This window comes from Nannospalax galili, unplaced genomic scaffold (genome assembly GCF_000622305.1).
Source record: "Nannospalax galili isolate Female #2095 unplaced genomic scaffold, S.galili_v1.0 scaffold898, whole genome shotgun sequence".
NCBI classification, from domain to species: domain Eukaryota; kingdom Metazoa; phylum Chordata; class Mammalia; order Rodentia; family Spalacidae; genus Nannospalax; species Nannospalax galili.
Genome location: NW_008342399.1, coordinates 3,067,625 through 3,091,386, shown reverse-complemented (window position 1 = coordinate 3,091,386; position 23,762 = coordinate 3,067,625). Strand labels below are relative to the sequence as shown.

Genomic DNA, 23,762 nt, shown 5'->3' with positions numbered 1-23,762 from the left:
TCTGTTTAGAAAGAACAATCCTGTTCATAAAGCTAAACCAGGTTTTCCAACTGTCTCACAGCAATCAATTAATAGGAGAAAAAAATGTTACATGACCTTGGACAAGCTTGCTCGAGGCTTCCGTTTTCTCAAAGTCCACTCTAATCTCACCTTCCTGAGGAACAAACGAAGTCCCTAAAGGCTTCCTGCAAATGTTGGAGGAGCTTAAGGAACAGTTCAAGCACATCCATCTCAGGGGCCTTGCCGGGATGGCTTTGGAGAGGCATCTGGATGGGGCATGCTCAGATAAGAAAGCCAACACATTCAGTGGGCAAAGCAGATATCAGGACCCTGACTTAAACAGATAAGCCAAGCTAGTATGATGTTCATTGCTAAAATCAGAACCACACAAAACTTCTGATGCTCAGCAGACAAATGTCGGGAACAGAGATGCCTTAAAAAATAAAGGAAGAGACTATTTGATGATGATCTTTCTTTCTATAAAATATACTTTTGCCTGCAGGCCCTGTGTGATCTTTGCATCATGCCAGATGGTATTCTATTTCTCTTGGGCTTATAGTTTATGTCAAAAGAAATAGACTTCATTTAGATGAGTTCTGAAGGAAGCACAGGAGAGCTCTAGACTTGTGGTTTTAAAACTGACCTCAGATGCACTGACATCCAACCTCTACCCAGCACAGGAATGGCTTCTGCCTATCTACTGTGAGGGGCATCAGAACAGCCTAGGGTCTGATGGTCAGGGATGATCTTGACCTGGTTTTCTTTCCATTTTAAACCATAGAGAATATGATGGGCTACAGTAGGGCTCAGTTGTAGACCATTTGACTAGCTGTGAAGTCTTGGGTTTAATATCTAGCAACCTTGTTCCACAAAGAAGACTATGGGGGAAAAGCGATGGAATATAATCATGTACCAGGGACCAGAATTGTTACCTCTTCTTAGTGACACAGCAAGCTCTGCATCTGGGAAAATTTTTCTATCTTGAAACTGAAATGCATTTAGTCATCACAGAAACTACTAAGAGAAGCCATCACCTGTACTCCAGAAAACTTGCTTCTGAAATTGACTAGCTGTTAAATAATTTTCCCTTATGGCGCACATTCTTCCTGATGTGACGATAATAATGGCGTTTCTAAAGTGTAGCTGGGCAGTACTTCTGAGCTGCTTGGTAAACCTTCCCTGTGATAGATTGTGTACTTCACTGAGCTGCCATCTCCTTAGAGTCTGTGGGTTATTTTCCATCTCATGGCTACTGACTCTCTTGGACACATCTATGTACCAGGCACAATCATGAATACTGGGGATACAGAAGCAATTCGATACATTCTCTGTCCTGCAGGTTCTCCTCATTTAGCAAGAAAGTTGGACATATAATCAACATGAACTGAGTTAATAAATGTATATACAAAAATCCCTGGAAACATAGGCAAACAGACTCAGTGGCTTGCTGGAGCAGTGAATGAAGAAGGCTTCAGGTAAATGTGTCTTTTCTGTTTGTTTTGAGATTTTTTTTTTTTTTTTTTTTTGAGGCAGCATCTCCCTGTAGCCACAGCTGGCCTGGAATTTGCTATGTAGACCAGACTAGTTTTGAACTAACTGAGATCTGAATGCCTCTGGGTCCAGAGGGCTAGCATTAAAGACATGCACAACTATGAGATGCCACATGATATTTTTTAAATAATCAGGGTATAGCAAGGACATCCCAGGCACAGGGAGGGGCATAGACCAAGGCAGAGATGTATGTTAGTCAACAGTGTTAAAATATTTGCATTCTAGGCACATGACAACACTGAAATTCTAAGCTTCTTTTACTTTGATGAGGCCACATGGCTAGTTTGGGCTCATGAATTGGAAGCTAAAGTAAAGAATCACTTTTGGACCCAGTCTCGCACATTTGGACCCAGTCTCGCCCAGCCCTCTCTTTCCTCCTCCCACCTCTGACTCTTTGAACAAAACCAGCAACTTTAGAGATGATGGTAGTTCTGTCCACGGGGGTCCCTGAGTGATGATGATGAACCATTGGCACTTGAAACACAAGTCACATGAGTGAAGACATATTTGCATTTTTCAAGTCACTGAGATTTTATTTTTTACAGTAGTATGACCTAATACATTTCTCTAACTCAATGCAAAAATTAGAAGTATAGCATACCTGCAAAATAAAATGTATCTGATGGACTTGTTAGGAGAGGAGGAAAATGAGATTGGAAATATGTCCAGGGCTATATCATGAGAAGCTCTGACATCACATTGACAAGTTAACTTGAAGCTGTAGTCAGTCAACAGTCACGGGAAGGATTAAGATAATTTCTTGGGAGATCCCAACTGGCTGCTTTATTGCTCATTCAGCACTTTAAGCTTTGGAGGTCTGGATCCAGAAAAGCTAGAGGAGATAATGGAACCAGAAGTATAGGTTAGATGTGCCACCTGCTGTGCCCAAACAGGGCGCTGGCTTGGGGTCCAGGGAGTTTTCTTGTCTTAGGGCAAGTATCTTTTGGCTGATGACCCTTCCTTATATCCAACAGGGGCTATTTTCCTTAGGCTAAACTTTTTAGGTAAAATTGCTTTTAGTGTTACTATTTGACAAGTAGAATTCTTTGGGTTCACCTATGCTCTTGCCCCCTGTTCACTGGATCCAAATTTGGACTACTGCTGCTCTGGACTTCGGTATTCCACTGTTTCTTTCTAGTCTTAGCTTTTCATTATATTTCTCCATCTCTCACATTTCTATGTACCCTACTCACTACCAAGCCAGGGAACTCATTGGTTTCTCAGATGTCCTACCTTCATGACATTCCTTTCCTGTTTATCCTCAGGATCCCAGAATAGGTTGTTTCTTATCATTGAGGTTCTGCCCAGCAGCTTATCTTACATGGTGCTCTTTATGTTTCATGAAGCTTTTCTCACTAGAAGCAATTCATCTGACTTCTCTGGGCTTCCCTTTTCTAATTAGGACCCTCACTTCATTAAGCTATTGCACTATAGGTGTTTCTGGATATGCCAGACTCAGTGATTCTTGAGCTTGAAAGCTGATCTGGAGTATTTTGTCAATCTTCATAACATGTGGCAGTCTTGTGACCCGAACACCCAGATTTTTAATCACAGAGTCTTTGAATTGAAAATCCTTTCCCTGAAAGCTTAGAAAGCTTTGTCTAATTTCCCTTGATTGTGTCTTCAAAGGCTGTCTGTAAAGCACACTTTTTGCTCTCATCTAATACTTCCAAATGTAGCACCAGCTCTAAGTTTCTTTAGTTGTGTTGCTGGTGTTCAGGTTCTGGGTTGGGTGTTTCTAGGTTCTTGGCCTCTGATTCAAAGGATTGAAATAAGGACTCATACAAAATTGCAAAAGTAGCAAAAACTACTAAAAGTAGTAACTTTAGTTAAAGCTATAGTACAGGTCAGATGCACTGTCAAGAGAGACAGTCAGCCACATGAATAAGAATCCTCAAGGATTCTTATTCGGACCTTAGGATTCCTAAGTTAGAGCCTATGGTTTGTTTTTATGGGCTCTGAAGGAAGAAGGGGGGGGCTGGTTACCAAGGTTTGGGTGGTTCTATATTTTGATTGACAGATTATGTTATATAATCAGCTCTCTACTGTACTTGTCTCTTCCCATAATGCATCTAATTTTAATAAAATGCACTCTCAATTACTGCAAATAGGGGATTATCTCTAAAAGTTCACTTTGAGGATACAGTTTACCTTATTGTTTATGCACCCCAAACCAGTTCAGGCCAGACTGGCTTCTTACCTTCTAAGACACAACTGGAGTATCAATGAATATGATCTCTCTAAGTTTGATGGTCATTAAGGAGAGAATAAACTTATTATATTGTCCAGAGAGGGGTTTGTGTACAGCTTGACGCAGGTGGAGGTCCTATCTGCTAACAGGTTGCTAGGTGTGCTGTTCGGAGTGGGGTATATATGTGCATAGGCATGCAGTTAAGGGTCTATCTTAATTCCATTTTCTGTTGCTATGATAAAATATTCTAACAAAGGCAACCTAAGGGAGAAAGTTTATTTGGTTCACAATTCCAGGCCATAGCCCATCATTTATTTTGGGGACATCCAGACAATAGGAACTTGAAGCAACTGATCATATCTCATCCACAGTCAAGAGGAGAGAGCAATGAATTAATGCATGCCTGCCAGTGCTCAGCTAGACCTCTTATTTTTTTTTCAGTTCAGGGCTTAGCTCATGAAATGGCCCTGCCCACATTCAAGATAAGTCTTCCCACCTCAATGAACCTAGTTAAGAAAATTTTTCTCGGGAGGCAGAGGCAGGCAGATTTCTGTGATCAAGGCCAGCCTGGTCTACATAGTTCCAGGACAGCTGGGGCTACAGGAAGACCCTGTCTCAAAAAGACCCCACCAAAAAAATTTAAAAAGAGAAAAGAAAATTTCTCACAGACCAATCTAATCTAAACGATTTTTCACTGAGCCTCTCTTCCCAGGTGATTCTACATTGCATCAAGTCAATGAACACAATTAACCATCACAGGGTCTCAGGCTGCCAGGTGCTTTATTGGAAGAGAGGTGTGTGCATGGCCCAAACCAAGTGAAGTCCCAGATTGTGAAGCTGTTCACTATGCTTACCTGTTCACTTGGAGATTATTTTCTTCCAGATAATGATTCAGATGACTAGTCAACACATACATAGCAAATAACAGTCCCTTTGGAAAGCTGTGGACTGAAAGCTGGTAAATGGAAGATGAATGCCATAAACAATGAATCTATCTTATGGAAGCAGGGAGGGTGCAAGTAGGACAGTGCAGAAATAGAAACCTGTTCCACCTTAGAACTGCTGTGTATGTAGGAAAGAGAAAAAGTGATGCTTAACTTGGAGGAAGGGAAGCTAATTCAAGTAAAGAAAACCAGTCTTAAATACAAATATTAAAGAAGTCAATGGGCTAGAGGAAGTTTTTCTGCTGAACAAAACTTGGTTGGATCGAGGGGTGAACAGAGAGGGGGTTAACGGATGACTAGGTAGTCTGACATTTGAACAATATGATAACTTAAAAGGCCAGTGCTATTCTGAGCTGCCCCAAAAGAGAAAAATACTCAAAACTTAAGATAGAGAAGTACAGGAGCTTGGGGGAAAACCTAATTTTGATGTTGTATTCTGCCAAGACCTTATTTCATTATTTAATCTCTTAGGACTGTGGAGTTCTCATTTAGTAATACCACCTGGCCTATACATTTTAAGTTTGTTTTTAAACCAAAACCAAGGTAGTCTCTGTTCTCTTGCCAAGTCACAAATAAATTAATTGGTTATTTTTATCATAAAGGTTTCATAACTCCAAAAGATAGCCATGAGTAAGATGTTTCTTCAACTTTTACATCTTCTTCCTGGACATCAGTACATCATAAGTAGCTCTTACTGGCACTTGTTTCTTGACTCTCTGTTGATGAGATTTTTGTTCTTGAGCTACTTTACAGAGCACTTACAGGCCTTCTCTATACTAGGAGTAGTTAAGGAGGTTGGACCCCTGTAAACCACGATAGACTTGCTGCTTACTTCTTTTTTGGGATGTGGCCTAGTTTCCTTTTCTGTATTTGGGGTGAGAAAGGGTGACTAAATCAAATTATCACATTAAAATTATTTATTATTATTGTGTGTATGAGTGTGTGTGTGTATGTATGATGTATGTAAGGGAACGTGTCATTGTTGTTGTTGCCTGCCTTAGTGGGTTAGTTACTTGAGGACTCTCCGGTGGGGGCAGGGGGAGAGTAGGCGCGAAATCAACGGCACAGTTAGCAAGCAAGCTCATTTATTGTGCCATTAGGGCTTTCTTTTATACCCCTTACTCCTCCCCAATTGGTCCCGTAAGCCGAGTTGTCTAACGATCATTGGTGCAACAGCTGCGTCATCAGTCTTTGGTCTGGGTGGCAGGTAATCCGGTTAACTGTCTACAGAAATACTGCGGAAGAGTGGCGTGCCTGCGCAAAAGCCTCCAGGTCCGAGGCCTGGCGGATACTCTCGAGCCTCCTCCTACATTTCATGATATGTAGTAATATGAAGTCAGAGGACAACTTTATAGAGTTGGTTCTCTCCTTCCATCTTTATGTGCATTCCAGGGGTTGAAGTCAGGTTTCCAGCCTTGTACAGTGAGTGCCTTTATCCGCCGAGCCATCTCACCAGCCCCAGTTACCACTTTTATGTATAGCTTTTGGGTATCAAAAGTGGACTTTTCCCCTTTAAGGGAGCCATTATAAAGCAGTAAGAATTTGTAAGCTGTCTTGACAAGGCATGATGTAAAGGCTGTAGAACATTGCCTTCTTTTGTTCCTTCTCTAGTCACACCTACATAAATGTCCTTTGAAAGAACATTGCCCAAATTTTACCATACCATTCTTCTTCAAGATCGTATAGAAGATTGTTCTGTTTAAAGAGTAAAAAACATTATGGTATATAAATGACCCAGATACGCCTGACTTGCTTCACAGAATGGCCCAAGAGTCCTTTCCCTAATCCTTCAGCTACATGTGGTATTCTCCTTACATGAAAATGATGACATCACCCTAGTGCCATCAGGATTTGAACTTTTGAGTTACATTTTTAATATAAGTGGCACAAAGCAAATGCTATTTTCTTGTGGCTTGGAAACAGAATTTGAGAGAGAGCAATGCATTGGAAGAAGCTCATATACTTCTGGAAGGGGGGGCTAAAATGTTATTTGGAGCTATTTTTCTTCTGAATTGTTGACTCCTTTTAAGATCATTGGAGAGTGAGTGCCAATATGATTGTGTAAGGTTTATACAGTAAAACAAGCTGTCTCTGAAATTTCATGTAGAATCAAAAGGCATATGCAAAAAGCAGAACTGGGAGAAGTGCTAGACACATTTTCAGTTCGGATTTACCTCGAAGAAAAATACAATATACAGACTATGAGAAGAGATATCATTTCCTTTTTAAATTTTTTTATTTTTATTTTATGTGTATGAGTGTTTTGCCTGCATGTAAGTGTACCACATGCATGCAGTACCCACAGAGGCCAGCAGAGGGTATTGGATTCCCTGGAACTGGAGTTATGAATGGTTGTCATCTGCCATGTGGGTGTTGGGAACTGAGCTCAGTGCTCTTAACTGCTGAGCTGTCTCCAGCCCCAGGATATTATTTCTTGAATTGCCCCCAAATACACATTGAGTAACAGTTAAACACTTAATTGAAGAAACCAGAGACATTTTATACATTAACTATTTCAGTGATCTATATAATTTGTTGAGCAATAAAGTTGTGGGAGGGTAAAGGGAATGATGCTTTACTTTGAGTAGCCATGGAAATGTTTTTTTCCTTTTTAAAAATTTATTTTTATTGAATTTTGTGTATTTCACACAGAATATCTCAAACAATTTTAATCATCTTTATACCCCTGTCCCCACCAGCACCCTCTCATAGCCCCTACACTGGAACCCATATATTCTGTCATCCGTGTTAAGACCCACTATGTTAAATCAGTGTCCTCAGGCGTTCCCCAGTGCAAGTCCATCCACTGAGGTCTAGTCAGTCTATCTAGAGTCCCTCAATTTAGGAAGGTCATTTCTTCCTCATCTAGCAGTAATCAGTTGCCAATATTTCTTCAGTAAGCTTGGGGGTCTGCTGTTCATTTCCCTAGTTGTATGCTGGGTTTTTGTCAGTCTGAGTTTGCATGGGGCTTGTATATGCTGACACCATTGCCATAAAATCATATGAGTAGGGTCCCAGGAGCTTGTAGGACTCTGTTTTCATATCATCATGCACCTCTTACAATCTTTGTGCCCCCCCCTTTTGTGATGGTCCCTGAGCCCTGGGTGAGTGAAGTTTAATATAGCAATCCTGTCCAAGGACCAGCATTCTGCAGACTCTTACTTTCTACATTTTAGCCATTTATGACCTTTTGTGTTCCTGGCCCTTTGTTGCATGGGGGAGCTTCATTAATGAGAATTGAGAAATTCATTAGTGCCCTCTTCTTTACCCATGTTCTATGTTCCATGAGACTTAGGTGTAGAAGTCGCATTGTAGATGTGTCGCTTACACCCAGGCAATTCATAGACCATGTCTGTGTGTGACCAGTCGTGGTACCTGGCAATGGTCTCCGACTGATGCAAAATAAGTTTCTTTGATGAGCGGTAACTGGGCTGGAAATTTAAATTGAGATTTTATGTCACAAGGAACAGTGAACCACTTAAAGATGCAGGAAGACATTTCCAGGTAAGTGCAAAGACATCAAAGTAGGAACAAGATTAGTTTATTAGAGGAACACAGAGAAGGCCAGCAAGGCTAGAGTAGAGGGATCTGGGCAAGAGGATGGGGTGTTGATAATGTGGTACTTTGTAAATGCAGATTCCTACTTAGATGCAAAGCCATTTGTGTATTTTAAGGGGAAAACACTGTGTCAGTGGTGAACCAAGGATTAGAAGCAGGCAAGAGAAAGTAGGGTAGAGATTAAGGAACATTAAGCAAGCTGGGGCAGTTGACCAGGACCAGGGTGTAGAGATGGGGATGAAGAAGATTGGATGAGTTGGGGAGCAGCTGAGAGAGGGAAAGAGAATGTGATGAAAGTAGTCAGGTAAATAAGCAGGTGGGATAGCCTTTCAGTCTAAGTGGGAAAGCATCACTTCTACAGGAGCCTTCGTTTGCACTCAGGATGCAAGAACCTTAACTTAACCCCCCCCCCAATAAGTCCATGACTTCCTAAGTCACTAAAGACCTGGTACATCACTGGCTTCTGGTCTCCTGAGATATTTCTAGAATCAGGGAACTACATTTTTTTTCCCCACACAATTACTTTCTGGACTTCTTGTATACCAATGGTAGTGGGAAGGAGGAGTTCTGTGGATGGCTAAATTTACTTGAGTTAAAGCTGAGACAAGGTACACACAGTCTTGGACAGCTTCACAGTTAAAAGGGAAGGGATCGGGAGGCTCCATATTTATTGTGCTGAGGGCAAGGAGTTTTGCACAATGAGTCTATCACTCCATCTTTACAGTGATGATGAAGTATATTCTTTTAACTTCAGTTTCACAAAGGAAAAGGTAGAGGCTCAGAAAGGTTCTTTTTTTTTGGTCTTTTTGAGACAGGGTCTCCCTGTTGCCCCAGCTGGCCTGGAACTCACTGTGTAGACCAGGCAGGCCTTGAACTCTTTTAAAACAACAATTTAATTATTTTATTTTAAATTGTGTGTTTATGTGTATATATGTGGGTGTGAGTGCAAGTGTCAGTGTGGGGGCTGCTGAGCCATCTCTGCAGCCCCCTCAGAAAGGTTCTTAACTTTTTTTAAGGTACACAGCTTGGACACGGTGGGACCAGGATTGGAACCAGAGTCGGGATCTCTGACTCCCTCTCTACTGTAGAGCTGGATTGTTCTACTGTCTTCTTCAGATTATCATTACAGTGTCCACAGAACCCTTGATAAGGAAGACACACTCTCCTTTTGCGTAATGCACTGGTTATCTTTCTCACCTCATAACATGCCTAGGATGGTGCTCAGCAAGAAAGCCTGCTGGAGGCAACACCTTCTTGCTGCCACACGCGGGACTGGGGATGAGATGCAAGGCAGAGCCTGCGAGGAGGACTGCGACGCTTCCACTATGCTAGGCGAAGGGAAGCAACTCTTCCTCCTGTTCATTGCCCCGAAGGCATTTTCCATTTCCTGGGCCCTTCTGCTCCCCATCCCTTACCATTCGCCCCATCAACTTCAGCTCTGGCCCCTCAGGGAGCGTCCCTGGCCGTGGGGCTGACAGCATTTGGGAGCACGGGGTCTTGTTCTCTGCGCTCTCGCCCATCTGTGCTCAGAGCCTCGTTCCCGGGCTCCTGGAGCCCGGCGGGCATTGACGTCAAGCGGCGGCGGAGCGCTGCCTACAGACGGCTGACCCGGGCCCTCCTCCACATCCCCTTCCTTCCTCACCCCCTCCCTCTTCACCGCACCCGGCTGGAGCTGGCTATAAGAAGCAGGAGAGCAGAGTGCCCCGGCAGCTACGAGACTCAGCACCATGGAGAGCTCCCGCCTGCGGCTGCTGCCCCTCCTGGGCGCCGCCCTGTTGCTGCTGCTACCTCTGCTGGGTGCCCGTGCTCAGGAGGATGCCGAGCTGCAGCCCCGAGCCGTGGACATCTACTCCGCCGTGGAGGATGCTTCCCACGAGAAGGAGCTGGTCAGTATTCCCCTTGCCCTGGACCTCCCTGGGCTGCCACGGGACCCTTGCCTTGCACGAGGCGCCGCCTCCTCCACCTTGTCCCCATCCCCGGAGTCAGACCACCTGGAGTTGGGGGTTAAAAAAAAAAAAAAAAAAAAAACAAAACCCCGGGCAACCCTCGGCCAACCGAAGATCGTCTTAGTCCACCGGCTCCAGGTTGTCTGTCGAGAGAATCCCTGATCCGGGCCTCTCAGAGCCCCGCGTGCCTCCGCTGGGAGATGAGGTCAGGACCAGGGACTTGGCCCGCCAGGTTTCCCCCCTTCCAGCATCTATCCCCCTTGTCCTCGGAGTCCCGCCACCCAGCGTTTTGTGTGTCCCGGGCTCCTTATAACTGGGCTGAAAGTGAGCACCTGCACTGGGCTGGCAGCCAAGACTGCAACTTCGGGCTCCTGGCGGTGTGTTGCAGATTGAAGCGCTGCAGGAAGTCTTGAAGAAGCTCAAGAGTAAACGCATTCCGATCTACGAGAAAAAGTACGGCCAAGTTCCCATGGTAAGGCCCTGGGCTCACCCTTCCCTTACTTTGCCTTGAATTTTACACACGACCTTTACTCTAGCAGGTGGTCCAGCAACTCAGGTGCTGCACTCTTTTGAAAGGTCCTCTTTGCTTCAGCCCCACCATTTACTCGCTGTTCTCTGAGGGCAAGAAAAAAACCCGCTATTACTAGTGGGTTGAAGGGCGTGCCAGGGAACAGTTCTATGATCTGGGCGGGAGGGAGTGTTTCCTGAAGATGAATTTTTGCTTCACCTCAGGAAAAATCTCTGTGTTGGAAAAGCCCTTGAATCTACTCAGATCCCTAATTTCTCCTTGAATACAACGAGGCTTTTTCTTGTATTTTATTATTATTGTTATTAAATTATGTAAAATATTTTAGGACTGATCATCTTCGTTGGACAGCTCTGGGTAAAATTTCTAGCTCTCTCTCTTTCTCTCTCTCTCTCTCTGTCTCTCTTTCTCTGACACATGCTGAGAAAGTGAGAAAGTACAGTGCTACGGTTCTGGAAAAGTAGATTGTATATTTCTTAAATTAAAAGGTTTGGTTGATTTCTCACTTTTTGATAAACAGGAAAAGAAAGCTGAAACTGTGGTCCCTGCCAAAGGCAGAGGAACGTGGGAGGGACCAAGCATTTTAAATGTCTTCTTTGAACTGTCCTTTCACTGAAATTATAAGCATGCAGGTTCCTGGGTTTCAGGTCTGATTATGCTTAGACCTGAGGTGATGGTGGTGGTCCAGGAATTGCCTGGACAGCGAGACTTGCCTGTTGGGACCACAGTGACCACCCCTTGTGTTCTTGGCAGTGCGATGCCGGAGAGCAGTGCGCTGTGCGGAAAGGAGCCAGGATCGGGAAGCTGTGCGACTGTCCCCGAGGAACCTCCTGCAATTCCTTCCTCTTGAAGTGCTTATGAAGGATGATATCCTTTGCCACAAGTTCCCCTAACCCTTGTGTCCCCCAGAGGAGCACTCATTTATCCTCTGGAGTCTGGCTTTAACAACAATAAAGTTTGCATTTCCCTCCAAGGGTGAAGGGGCTCTTTTCCTGCTATTTCAAAATAAAAGAACACATTTGATGTTACTCGTGAAGGATAATGCCTCTTATGGTGTTGGTATGTGCACAAAGTATTCTTTTCTCATTTTTTTTTTCTGATAAATTCTTGTGAACCTTTGGGTAAAGAAAAGGAACTTTGCTTTCAAACTGTATTTTTGTACATGGCACAGCAGAATGAACATTAGACCTAGTTAATCTTGGTAGATGACATCACAACCTGGAAAATAAACCACCCTGAGCAACACAAATTGAAGCATGTACAAATTATACATAATAAAGTGTTTTTAATAATTGCTCACAGTTCATGGCTGTTTCTACATAAGTAATATAAGTAGTAATAATGGGATTAATCATGTTGTTGTTTTCAAAGAGAAATATTTTAAAAATAGCTGTCTATTGGGAGAACAGCACCTTAGCTCCAAGGAGTTTTGATCATTAATTAGGAGTATGCTACATCAACTTCAGCATATTCAGCATACTCTATTTTTCTTTTACTACAATGGTGTGTGTGCGTGGTGGTGGAGAGAGAGAGAGAAAGAGAGAAGGGGAAGGAGATGAACCTGGCTGGACTTGAAATGATAGACTTTTGTTTATTCAAACATTTATTTGGACTCCTTAGTTTTAACAGTAAGCCTTGTTAGAGAATGCATGCACAGCCATGGTTATTGCTACACTATTCTCAATAGCCAGGAAATGGAATCAGCCTAGATGTCCACTAAAAAAATGAATGGATAAAGAAAATGGACATACACACAGTGGAATTTTAAGCAGCACAGATATAAATGAAATCATGACATTTTCAGGAAAATGGATGGAACTGGAAATCATTGTTAAAGGGAAAAGTCATACTCAGAAAGACAGATTATATGCTTTCTCCTATATAGGGAACCTAGATTTAAAATTGTGTGTGTGTATGTGTGTGTGTGTGTGTGTGTGTGTGTGTGTGTGTGTGTAAACCAGTTAGTCTCATCAATATAAACAATAATTGTTTCAAAAAAAGTAAAAAATGGTTTATTCTGAGCCAAGTATGAGTGGCTACATTCTGGGAATCTGGATTAAAGTTACCTGGAATGATGTCCTCTAAAATGAAAGAGGTTATGTGAATTTTTATAGCCACAGAACAAAGAAGATCATAAATCAATTCAGCAGATACATTGGTAGGGACATTAGGTAAACAGGCTACAGTAAAGTGGGGAAATGTGTTCTACAGATTTTAGACACTGTCAACTAGCTTTAGCTTTAGGATTGGCCAAGGCTGGCATTCTACTAAACTTAATAATACATTCCAAGGGGTTACCTAACAGTCACTAGAATGCTAAGTCTGAGGCAAAGGTTAAACGTGTCTATACCAAGTGACACTGATGCTACTGGTTCATGGGCTACATACTGAGTAGGATGGTTCTATATAATGCAATAGGCATTTAAATTTTTTTTTAAATTTTTCGTCTTTTTGAGACAGGGTCTCTCTGTAGCCCTAGCTGTCCTGGAACTCACTATGTAGACCAGGCTGGCCTTGAACGCACAGAGATCCGCCTGCCTCTGGTTCTATACAATACAATAAGCATTAATAAAGAGTATTCATTCAGAAAAAGTAAATGGCTATTTTTCTTAAAGATAGCACAAGTTGACTTTGGCTGTGAACATTCAAGATTTCAGAACTCCATAATCATGATGCTCTCATCAGCAGAGGTCAGGCAGCCTGAAGAATTTTTGTTGTTGTTGTTATTTTTGAGACAGGGTCTCCCTGTAGCCCCAGCTGTCCTAGAACTCACTATGTAGACCAGGCTGGCCTTGAACTCACAGAGATCTGCCTGCCTCTGCCTCCCAAGTGCTGGGATTAAAGGCATGTGACACCACGCCCAGCCCCAGCCTGAAGAATTTTTATAGGTGTGGCTTCTTTGGAGAACTTCAGCATCATAGGCCAAAAAAATTCTTTCAGACCTTAGCCACATTAAAAACAAGTTGAAAAATTAGAAGTTTTGTTTTTGACAACTCTTGTCTTTTTTAGACAGGGTGCCATTTAACTCAATCTGGTTTCAAACTCGATGTGTATCTGAGGATGACCTTGATCTTCTGGTCCCCTCTCTCCACCTTTGCTGGTACTATAGGTGTGCACCATCACACTTGGTGTATGTGGTGGTGGTGGTGGTGGGGACCATGCTAGGAAATGCAAACACTCTACCAATTGAGGTATAGCCAACCCTGGCAACTCCTTTATTAGAAAAGATACCCTGATTTTTAAGAAATGAACTCTTTTAAGTTTGCTTATTCAGAGAGAAAAAGTCACTGTATCAGATACCTAACAATTATGAAATTCATTCATTTCCACAAGCAATATACCACCTTGAAAAACTCTGTTCAAGAAAAGAAACAGTCATTTTGGTAATAGGAACAAAGGAAAGTTGCTGAGGGCAAATTCAATTCAATAAATAAAAAGAAAGTTAAATTCTAATCTTTACAACTTTTAAACCTTTCTGTGTGCTCATCTGAGGACATGCCTCCAAAAGTCTAAAGAAGACTAACATTTATTTATTTATTTATTTATTTATTTATTTATTGTTTATTGAGATAGAACCTCATATAGCCCAGGCTGACCTTCAGCTCCCTAGGTAACTTGAAGATACTACTGAAGTTCTGATTCTCCTGCCTCCACATCCTAAATGATAGGATTACAGGCATGTACCATCACAGCCAGTATAGGTGACACTTAAGAAGCAGCATTATGAAGGAGCTGTTGCTAAGAGCTTCCTAATCCAAACTCAAGAGGCTCGTGCATAACAGTAGAATTAAAAACTAAAGCTCCTTCAAGGCTTTCTGGGGAGATGGAGTGTGCAGGTAGGAAACATTCTCATGTACAATGGTCATCTGTCATGTTCTTATCGTTACCGTTAGCATGCCTAATCTAGCTAATCTTGGGAAATATATACTTACCAGTTTTCAGAGTAGGAAATAAAAGCCAAGAGAGATTATAGAATTTGCTCAGATTAGTCAATCCTAAATTGTGACCTTTTATATGCTTTGATCTCTTTGATGATCCTGGTCTTCTCCCTTCTTGTTATTCTGGATAGTTATCAGGTTATTGATTTTCCAGAAAGAACTTTCTTTAATAGAAATTAGGTCGTCGTGGGGAGGGGAATGTGCATTTTGAGGATGATGTTTCCATTTGATTCCCCCTATAATATCCTTATTTGTGTTTTTAATCTGGTACATTTTAATCTTGAAAAACTGCGAAGAATTATTTAATAGCTTCACAGTCTACTACTTTTCCAGAAGTCCTTTTAGCTAAAATTATAACTTTCTCAAGCCCCTTAACTGTGCCCATGCAAGTCAATTCTAAATACATCTGATGAGGACTTTAGTCACTGTGAATGCACAGGCTGAACCCTCATGGACAACACTTAGAACTGCCTGAACACTTTCCCCAAAGCAAGAGAACCTGGAGGAATTTCAGATTCAAAGAAAGGAATACAAACCGCTTTAAACACTTAAACTCATTCCCTTCACATCTACCCCTCTCATATCACCTTTGTTCTTATGTAATAAGAGTAAAAAGTACTGAAAAGTGTTGTGAGGAGTTGGCGATGAGAAATTTGGGGGCTAGATATGGAAAACCTTTTTCCAAAAATTCTACCTTGGGGCCTGGATTCCGAGTTAATGATGTGAATGACATTCTTGGGTGATGATAGAAACATAGAATCTTAAATTACTTATTAGAAGTAACTTTGCCTTTCTAGTTCATTCATTTTAGAGCTCCTTTTCAAATAGGATACTTCGGTATGCTTTAATGTTTGAAGGGCTCTGTGATACAGGAAAAGAACATTGAGGAGTAAGGAAGTTTTAATGAGAAAAGGAATCACCTGTATGTGAGGCCTAGAGCTTGTCAGAGACTGGCTGAAAGATCTGGACTCTGAGAACTGATAAGAAGGTACAGCTGAAGATCTGTTGCAAGACAGAGTGATGTGTCTGGAGCACTGGGCCTCATAGCAGCCTGGGGATGATGTATGGAAGTTACTGGAGAACATTTCAATTCTTTTTTATCTCTCTACTTCCCACAGTAATCATAATTACAGACCTTTTCATGCTATGCCCGGATTTGGAGGGCTGTGGAGGGCATACAGTGAACTCATGGACCACTACCCCTTTCCTAGCTTGATATGACACATCTGAATCTGAGTATGGAAAGCATAGTTAGGAAAGGAGGTGTTGGATTCTGTAGTTTATTTATTTAGAGACAGTCTTGTTATATAGCCCAGGCTGGCCTTGAACTCAAGATCCTTCTGCATCAGTTTCCTGAATGCCGAGATTACAGATGTGTGCCACAATGCCTAGTTACAATTGTGTAGTTTAAATAAGCCCTCTGGGTAGTTCTCTATGCTTCTTCCCTTAGAGTCTCTGAAACTCTGAGATTGTTTTAAAGAAAGATTTATTTATTTTTATTTTATGTGCATGACTTTTTAAAAAATATTTTTTTATTATCTTATGTGTATACATGTGTGTGCCTGAGTGTATGTATGTATGCTGCATGTGTGCAGTGTCCAGTTAGGTCTGGAAGAGGGCATTGGAGCCCCTGGAACTGGAGTTAGAGGCAGTTGTGAGCTGCCTAGTGTGGGTACTAGGAATCCTCTGTAAGAGCAGCCAGCACTCTTAACTGCTGAGCCATCTCTCCAGCCCCTAAGTAGGTTTTTAATGTAGCTCATTCCTTCATTAGTTTCATACTTTCCTTGGTGCTTCTCTCCATGTACTAGGTATTGAAAACATAATGGAGAATAAAACAAAAAATATCCCCTGCTCTCACAGAGTTTGTAACCCAGTAGTGAGAAGGGACAGCAAAACAATTACATGAAATGCCCTGGGTAATTTTATAAAGGACATTGTGGGAGCATATGGCACTGTCTACACTGAAAGTGGAAAGAGAAGGAGCTGGGTGTGCTAAAGACATGATGGAGGGCAAGAAGAAAGGGGGAATGCTTTAGCCAGAGGGAATGGGATACTCAGACGTTCAAAGGCAAAAGAGATGTTGACATGCTTAAGGAACTGAATGATGATGGTGAACTCAAGAGAGTGATGCTACACAGGGAGAGGTCTCAGTGATTACCCTTGGGTCGTGTTCTTCCCCTTCAAGTGTTTGATGTGGTCTTGATATTGTCAGATGGAATGACATATTCATAGATCTGAAACCTCTCAAAGGAAAGCAGGGCTTACAGTGAGGTGGGGCTGACTGTCTTAGGGTCAACTTTCAGTCTTCTTTGGGAAAATTGATGGTTGAGTAGGATTCTCTCTTGTCTGATATGATGGTTAATATTGACTGTTAATCTGACATGATCTAGAACCATAAGGAGACAAGCCTTTAGACATGTCTGTGTGGGATTATCTTGACTTGCCTAGGTGCTGGGTGTTCCTGTGAAGGATTATCTAGACTAGGTCAATTGAGGTGGAAAGATCACTCTTAGTTTATTAAGAGATAATCTAAGCTGGTACTTCACTTCCTTCTCAGGAATTTCCTTGGGAATCAGAAGCCATAAAATAACTACCTCAGCCTTTCCCCATCTTCTTATAAAGCACTCACATCTGTACACACCTTGTGCCTTCCCCACCGTGCCCAAACCAGTCTTTCTTCTGAGTCCCATCCTCTCACCCCTGACAGGTAAACCATGAACACATTTTTACCAGAGGTATTAGTTACTTGTCTTGTTGTTGTGACAAAGAACAGTTTAAAGAAGGAAGGGCTCTTCTTGGCTCACTTTTCAACGTCGTCTATCACAGCAGCAGGCAGCTGGTCACATTACATTTGTACTCAGGAAGCAGAAGGCGATGAATGCTGGTATTTAGCCAACTTTCTTCTTTTTGTACAGTCCAGGACCCCAGCCCATGAACTGGTGTGACCCACACTTAGAGTGAGTCTTCCCACCTTAATTAACCTAATCTAGAAACAGCCTCACAAAAGAAGTCCATGTTTATTTCCACGGTGATTCTAAACCTCATCAGTCTGACAACCAAGACTAACAATTACAGAAACAATGTGAATGAAAGTATAGAAGAGGAAAGGATGCAGTTAAAAATGGCTTAAGTTGGGGATGAGCTCACAGAGTGCAAAATGGTGGGGCCTAGAAAAGGATGGACAGATTGTGAGGCTATTGAATGCTAGGGTAAGGGGCTCTGACTTGGGGAAGCTAATCTAATAGTCCATAAAAAGAAGGCCTACGGAGAAAGAGAGAGAGAGAGAGAGAGAGCCTTGATGGAAGGCCAGGCAGGAAGATACTGCAATCATTCAAAAAAGAATTGATGAGGGTCTGCATGAATGAAGACAGTGTGACTAGGCAGAGGCACAGAGGACATTGTCCAGGAGAGCTCAATCCTCTTCTGCATAGTGTTTTTCCTCTCTACGGTAAAATGACAGTGGGGTAGTGGCCAAAGCTAAATACACCCAACTTAGATTATTTTAATTCTAGGTGTAACACATCTACATCTTAAAAGTCATGTTGTTGAAGCCTAGTGTGGTGGTGCATGCCTTTAGTCCCTGCATTCGGGAGGCAGAAGCAGGCAGATCTCTGTGAGATCGAGGCCAGCCTGGTCTACATAGTGAGTTCCAGGTCAGCTGGGACTACAGGGAGACTCTGTCTCAAAAGGTCATGTTGTTGAGATACAATTCAAACATGATAAAATGTGTCCATTTGAAGTGTAGAATTTTTACATTTTAAATGTGTTGAAATGTCTGTTTTAAGTGAAATGTTAGCAGAAATAGATGATGGTTGTTTTTCTAATGTTTCTATTAACAAAACAATTTTGACATTTCTATTTTAGGATGCTGAAATTTGTTGGTACCTAAAAATCTGGTAAGCATTGGACTCAGGGAGATGGACAGAATGAGCAGTCAGAATGCCAGGAAGGATGGCCATGTGATGGAGAAAGCAGCTTTGGAGGAAGGTCTTTCAATGGGAAGAGAACTAAAGCTCAGAATTTCTAAGGGACCCAGAGCTTCTCTAATTTATGTTTAGATTTCAACCCCGATGTGACTGCAAGCACAGGGCAGCACTGGTTCCCATTCCTCTCTGCCATTCATTCAATGGATGGACTCAAGGAAGGCCTGTAATCTTGCAGGCTTCAGCTTCAGAGATGCAGGTTCTCCTTTGTGGGTGGATAGCTTTAGTGTCAACTTGACACACCTGGGTTGAGGGAGCCTCAATTGGGGAATTTCCTCCATTGGACCAGCTGTGGGCATGTCTATGGGGGAATTTTCTTGATTGTTGAGTGATATGGGAGGACCCAGCCCATCGTGAGCAGTACCACCCCTGGGCAGGTGGATCTGTATGGTATAAGAAAGCAGGTTGAGTATGGGCCAGGGGAGCAAACCAGTAAGCAGTGTTCTGCCATGGCCTGGTCTCCAGCTCCTGCCTCCAGGTTCCTGCCTTGAGTTCCTACCTTGGGCTCCCTGATGAACTGTGACCCAGAAGATGTAAGTCACATAAACCCTTTCCTTCTCAAGTTGGTAGTGGTTAGAGTGTTTTGTCACAGCAATGGAGAAACAAACTAGGACACCCTTGCAGCTGAGATATTTCAAGACTGTATCCTCCTTTGTTTGATCTTATGCAGCATTCTGTGTTTGAGTACCTCAGAAATTAAGCAAATAAATCCCAACCTAAATTGCTTTTGACTTTACTTGAACTGAACTGCAGGCTTTAACACGAGTGAATAAACTACAATCACCTCAATTTAATAAGTCTGGAATTTAAAGTGGTAAGTTATTTTGTGAATATCCTGGAACATTTGAAATGTTAGAGTATTGCTTTAAAATTATATAGAGACAATAATGTATAGCAGACTACATTAATATATAATTTACAATATATAAATGTGATTACTTATCTATAATAAAATACAAATGCATATGAATTACGTGCCCTGGACATATAATATATTGTGTATACATGCAGTATTTGCTTCTATACAATATATAATTTTTTTCCTTCTGTAGCCTCACTTTACAATTTTCATTGGTGGTTTGGACCCAGCTTTCAAAGGAGGCATACCTGTTCTGACTCCACAGGAACTGAACATCTCTGTAAAGATATCTAAAGAGAGTTTCTAACTTGGGGAATTTTATACTAGAAAATACTGTCTAGGGCCCTGGGGTCTTGAAGCCAAACTCATTATGGAGGAGCACCTGTGGCTCAGCAGAGGCGCTGGGTGTATTGACCTTAGTACACCCTGTGGCCTCTCCTAATTTGTAGGCTCTGTGTGAAGTTTCTGAAGTGCTTGGATGTGGATTTCATTAGCAGTTTGCTGTGGTTCCTATTGTATGACTTCCTATCTATAGGTTATCTTAATTTGGGGATTGATCACAGACCTTCAGAACTAAAAGGAACCTTTGGGATCATTTACTGCAATCTCATATTACAAAGAAGGGAAAAAAGCTCTGAAGGTAAAGTGGCTTGGTGATTCTTTTTGTTGGTGGTGGTGTTTACTTTTTTTAAATGTGTATTTTTTTATACCTGTGTATAAGTGCACCTGTGTTGTGCAGTGCCTGCAAAGGACAGAAGAGGGTGTCAGGTCTCCTGGAACTGGAGTTACAGATGGTTGTTAGCCACCACATGGATGCTGGGATTCAAACCCAGGTCTTCTGCAAGAACAGTCTTAACCACTGAGCCATCTCTCCAGTCCCCAATTTGTTCATTTGTGTGTGTGTGTGTGTGTGTGTGTGTGTGTATGTGTGTATGTATGTGTGCATGTGCACACGCGTTCATGTCAGGAGGATACTTGCCTATGTAATGTACAGTGTGTATGTGGAGGTCAGAGGACAACCTCTGGTGTCGATCCTCAAATGCCTTCTAACCCTCTTGTTTGAGGCAGTCTCTCATCAACACAGAACTTTAATACAGAGCCTAGGTTTGTTGCCTTGAAAGCTCTCAGTCTCACTTATTGACTGAATCATCTTCTCAGCCTTATTCATTCTTTATGGTGGCCAAGTAAAGACTCAGTTAAACCATCAACCTATATTTAAGTTGTATGACATTTTATCCAACAGAATTCCTCTTAGCGCGACAATAGTCTTAGTTGGCGAGAATGGATGCTCTGAGAGGTGTTTAGCAGGAGGAATCAACCCTCGTTGACCATGTTCTACTAATATTTTGCTGTTATTCTCTTTTAAGGTTTGGATTTCTTTTTTGTTTTGATTTTTAAAGAACTGAGTCTCATGTGCCCTAGGGTGACCTCAAACTCACTATGTAGTTGAGTCTCAGCCCCTGATCCTCCTGCCTCCTCCCTCAAAGTGCTGAGATAGCAGACATTGGCTTCCTTTTCTATTTATTTGTTTGTTTTTGTTTTTGACAGGGTTTCCCTAATTCCAACCTACCTGGAAGTCACTATATAAACCAGGTTGGCCTTATCACAGAGCTCCACCTATTAAAGGCGTACAGCACCACACCCAGCATTGGCCTTCTTTTTGACCTGAGTCATGTAAGATATGTCATCTTGTGGCAAAAATACATATAAATTCTAATGAGATTAAGTCTAAAGGGAGAATTTATTATCAGGTAGCTAGATGGCCAAAGGTCTCAACTGGGTTTCAAAGCTAGTATATGTGTTTTCCTCCATTTCCCTCCTTCCCTTTCTAACTTCCCCGCTCACATGGTCTGTCTCTGTGTCTTTGTCTCTGAGATTGCTGGTTATGCAGTATGAATATCTTTAGCCTTACTAGATGTTACTAGATTGCTGTCCAAAATGGCCACACTTATCTGCATTTCCACTAGGGGTGTATGAAACTTCCCAGTGATCCATAACTTCACCCATGCTTGGAATTACTAAACTTGCTAATTGTTAAATTTCTTATTTTTAAAAAATTTTTTATTTATGTGTGTGTATTTATGTATCTGTGTATCTCCTTGTTTAGTATATGTAGTATGTTGTATATATGTGTGTATATATATATGTGTGTGTGTGTGTGTATGTGTATGAGTGTATTGCCTGCATGTATATGAGTGCACCCATGTCGTGCAATGCCGCGGAGGTCAGAGGAGGGCTTCAAATTCCCCTGGAACTGGAGTTAAGGACAGTTTATAGCCGCCATGTGGGTGCTGGGAATCAAACCCGGGTCCTCTGCAAGAGCAGTCAGTGCTCTTAACCACTGAGCCATCTCTCCAGCCCCCACCTTTATTTTTTTTAAGCTAGGCTCTCTTTCTGACCCCAAAGCTTATTGTTTGGGTGAGGTTGGCTTGCCGGTGAGTACGCATCAGGGCTCCTCACGTCTGTGTGCCCCAGTTCTGGGATTAGAAGCATGCACTGCCATGTCTAGCTTTTTATGTGGGCTCTGTGAATCAGAACTCAGGTCCTCATCTTTGTGTAGCAGGCACCTTACTGACTGAGCTGTCTGCCAATCCCCAGGAGGTGTTAAACTTCTTCATTTTTGTCAATCTGATACCATTTTGCTAATGGTGTCTAATTGTTATTTTTATTTGCATTTCTCTCAAGAGTTAGGATGAACATAGTTTTACATTTACACAACTCTGTTTTGTGAATTGTCTCTTCATATAGTCTGCTGATTTAAAAACTTATCATTTGCTAGTTAATTTGTAAGAGTTCATCATACATTTTGAATACTATTTCCTTATTGGATTTTTGTGCTGCAAATGTTTAACTCTTAATTGGTGACACTGTTTTACCTTGGTATCTTCTGCTATGCAGCATCATATATTTTATTGTAGTCAAACATACTTTCATCTTTTCATCCCCTTCTTTGCCTAGTATAAGAAAGAATAGCCTATTCAAACCCTAAAGATTTTTACTACATTTTTCTCTAAGATTTGGAATTCTGTATTTTACTTTAAGATTATTAATTCATCTGAAATCTATTTTTATTTATGGTGACCTAAAATCGGAATTTAATTCTCTTTAATGTGTAGAGTCATTACTCTATCAGTACTTAATGAAGATTTTATTCTTCTCCCTGATCTAAAATACTGCCTCTGTCAGCATTCCAGGTTTCCTTTTTCCTCTTCCTTGGCTCATCTACAGTTTACAATGAAAACTTAACACAGCAAATAACTAAAGTATGGACTAGAAGAGTGTGCTGGATAGCTTTAGTGTCAACTTGACACACCTGCGTTAAGGGAGCCTCAATTGGGGAATTGCCTCCATTGCATTGGTCTGTGGCCATGTCTGTGGGGGAATTGTCTTGATTGTTGAGTAATGTGGGAGGGTCCAGCCAAATATAGGTGGTGCCACCCATGGGCAGGTGGGCCTATGTTGTATAAGAAAGCAGGTTGAGCATGGGCCAGGGGAGCAAGCCAGTAAGCAACATTCTTCCATGGCCTGTGTTTCAACTCCTGCCTCTAGGTTCCTGCCCTGAGTCCTACCTTGGGCTCCCTCAGTGATGAACTGTGACCCGGGAGATGCAAGCTGAATTAAACCCTTTCTTCCCAAAGTTGGTAATGGTCAGAGTGTTTTGTCACAGCAATGGAGAAACAAATTAGTACAGAAATTGGTACCAGAGAGTGTGGCACTGCTGTGACAGACCTGACCTTGGTGTTTTTAGGAGGACTGTGGAAGCATTTGGAATTTGGGGCTGGAAAAGCCATTGCGTGCTCAGAGTTTCTTGCTGTGGAACTTGGAACAGTTATGCTGAGAAAGAGTTGTGGACAATGGAGGCCTGGCTTGTGAAGCTTCAACAGGAAGCAGAGACTATTAGGGTTGTTTGTGAGATATTTTGAATTGAGAATCTGTGGGTTCTGGCCATCTGGGGCTGAAGAATCAGCTGAGATTAAGAAGAGACCAGAACCTGAAGTAAAACCTTTGCTTTACTGGGAAAATTGATGCTTCTTAGCTGGGGCTGTAAAAATCAGCTGTAAGTAACAAGAGACCACCATCACTGTGGTGAGATCTTCTGGGAAGTATTTCCTCAGGGTCAGCACACAGAGGGGACCCGAGACTCCATCTCAAGCTGGAAGCAGGACTTGGTAATGTGTAAGAGTCTTCTGCATGGTTCTGGTGTTGAAAATATAAAGGGGTCACAGAGAGCAGCTGAGGCTTGGCTCTCTGAGAGGCCAGGAAAGG

General features: G+C 42.0%; 1 protein-coding gene across 1 annotated transcript; it reads left to right on the top strand.

Moving 5' to 3' along the window:
• The first annotated feature begins 9,695 nt into the window (after positions 1 to 9,695).
• Positions 9,696 to 12,011, top strand: Cartpt (CART prepropeptide). The gene is made up of 3 exons (XM_008838480.3): positions 9,696 to 10,130; positions 10,579 to 10,662; positions 11,470 to 12,011. Exons 1-3 carry the CDS (start codon positions 9,972 to 9,974, stop codon positions 11,575 to 11,577), a joined length of 351 nt encoding a protein of 116 aa, XP_008836702.1. The 5' UTR covers positions 9,696 to 9,971; the 3' UTR covers positions 11,578 to 12,011.
• Positions 12,012 to 23,762: the final 11,751 nt, after the last annotated feature.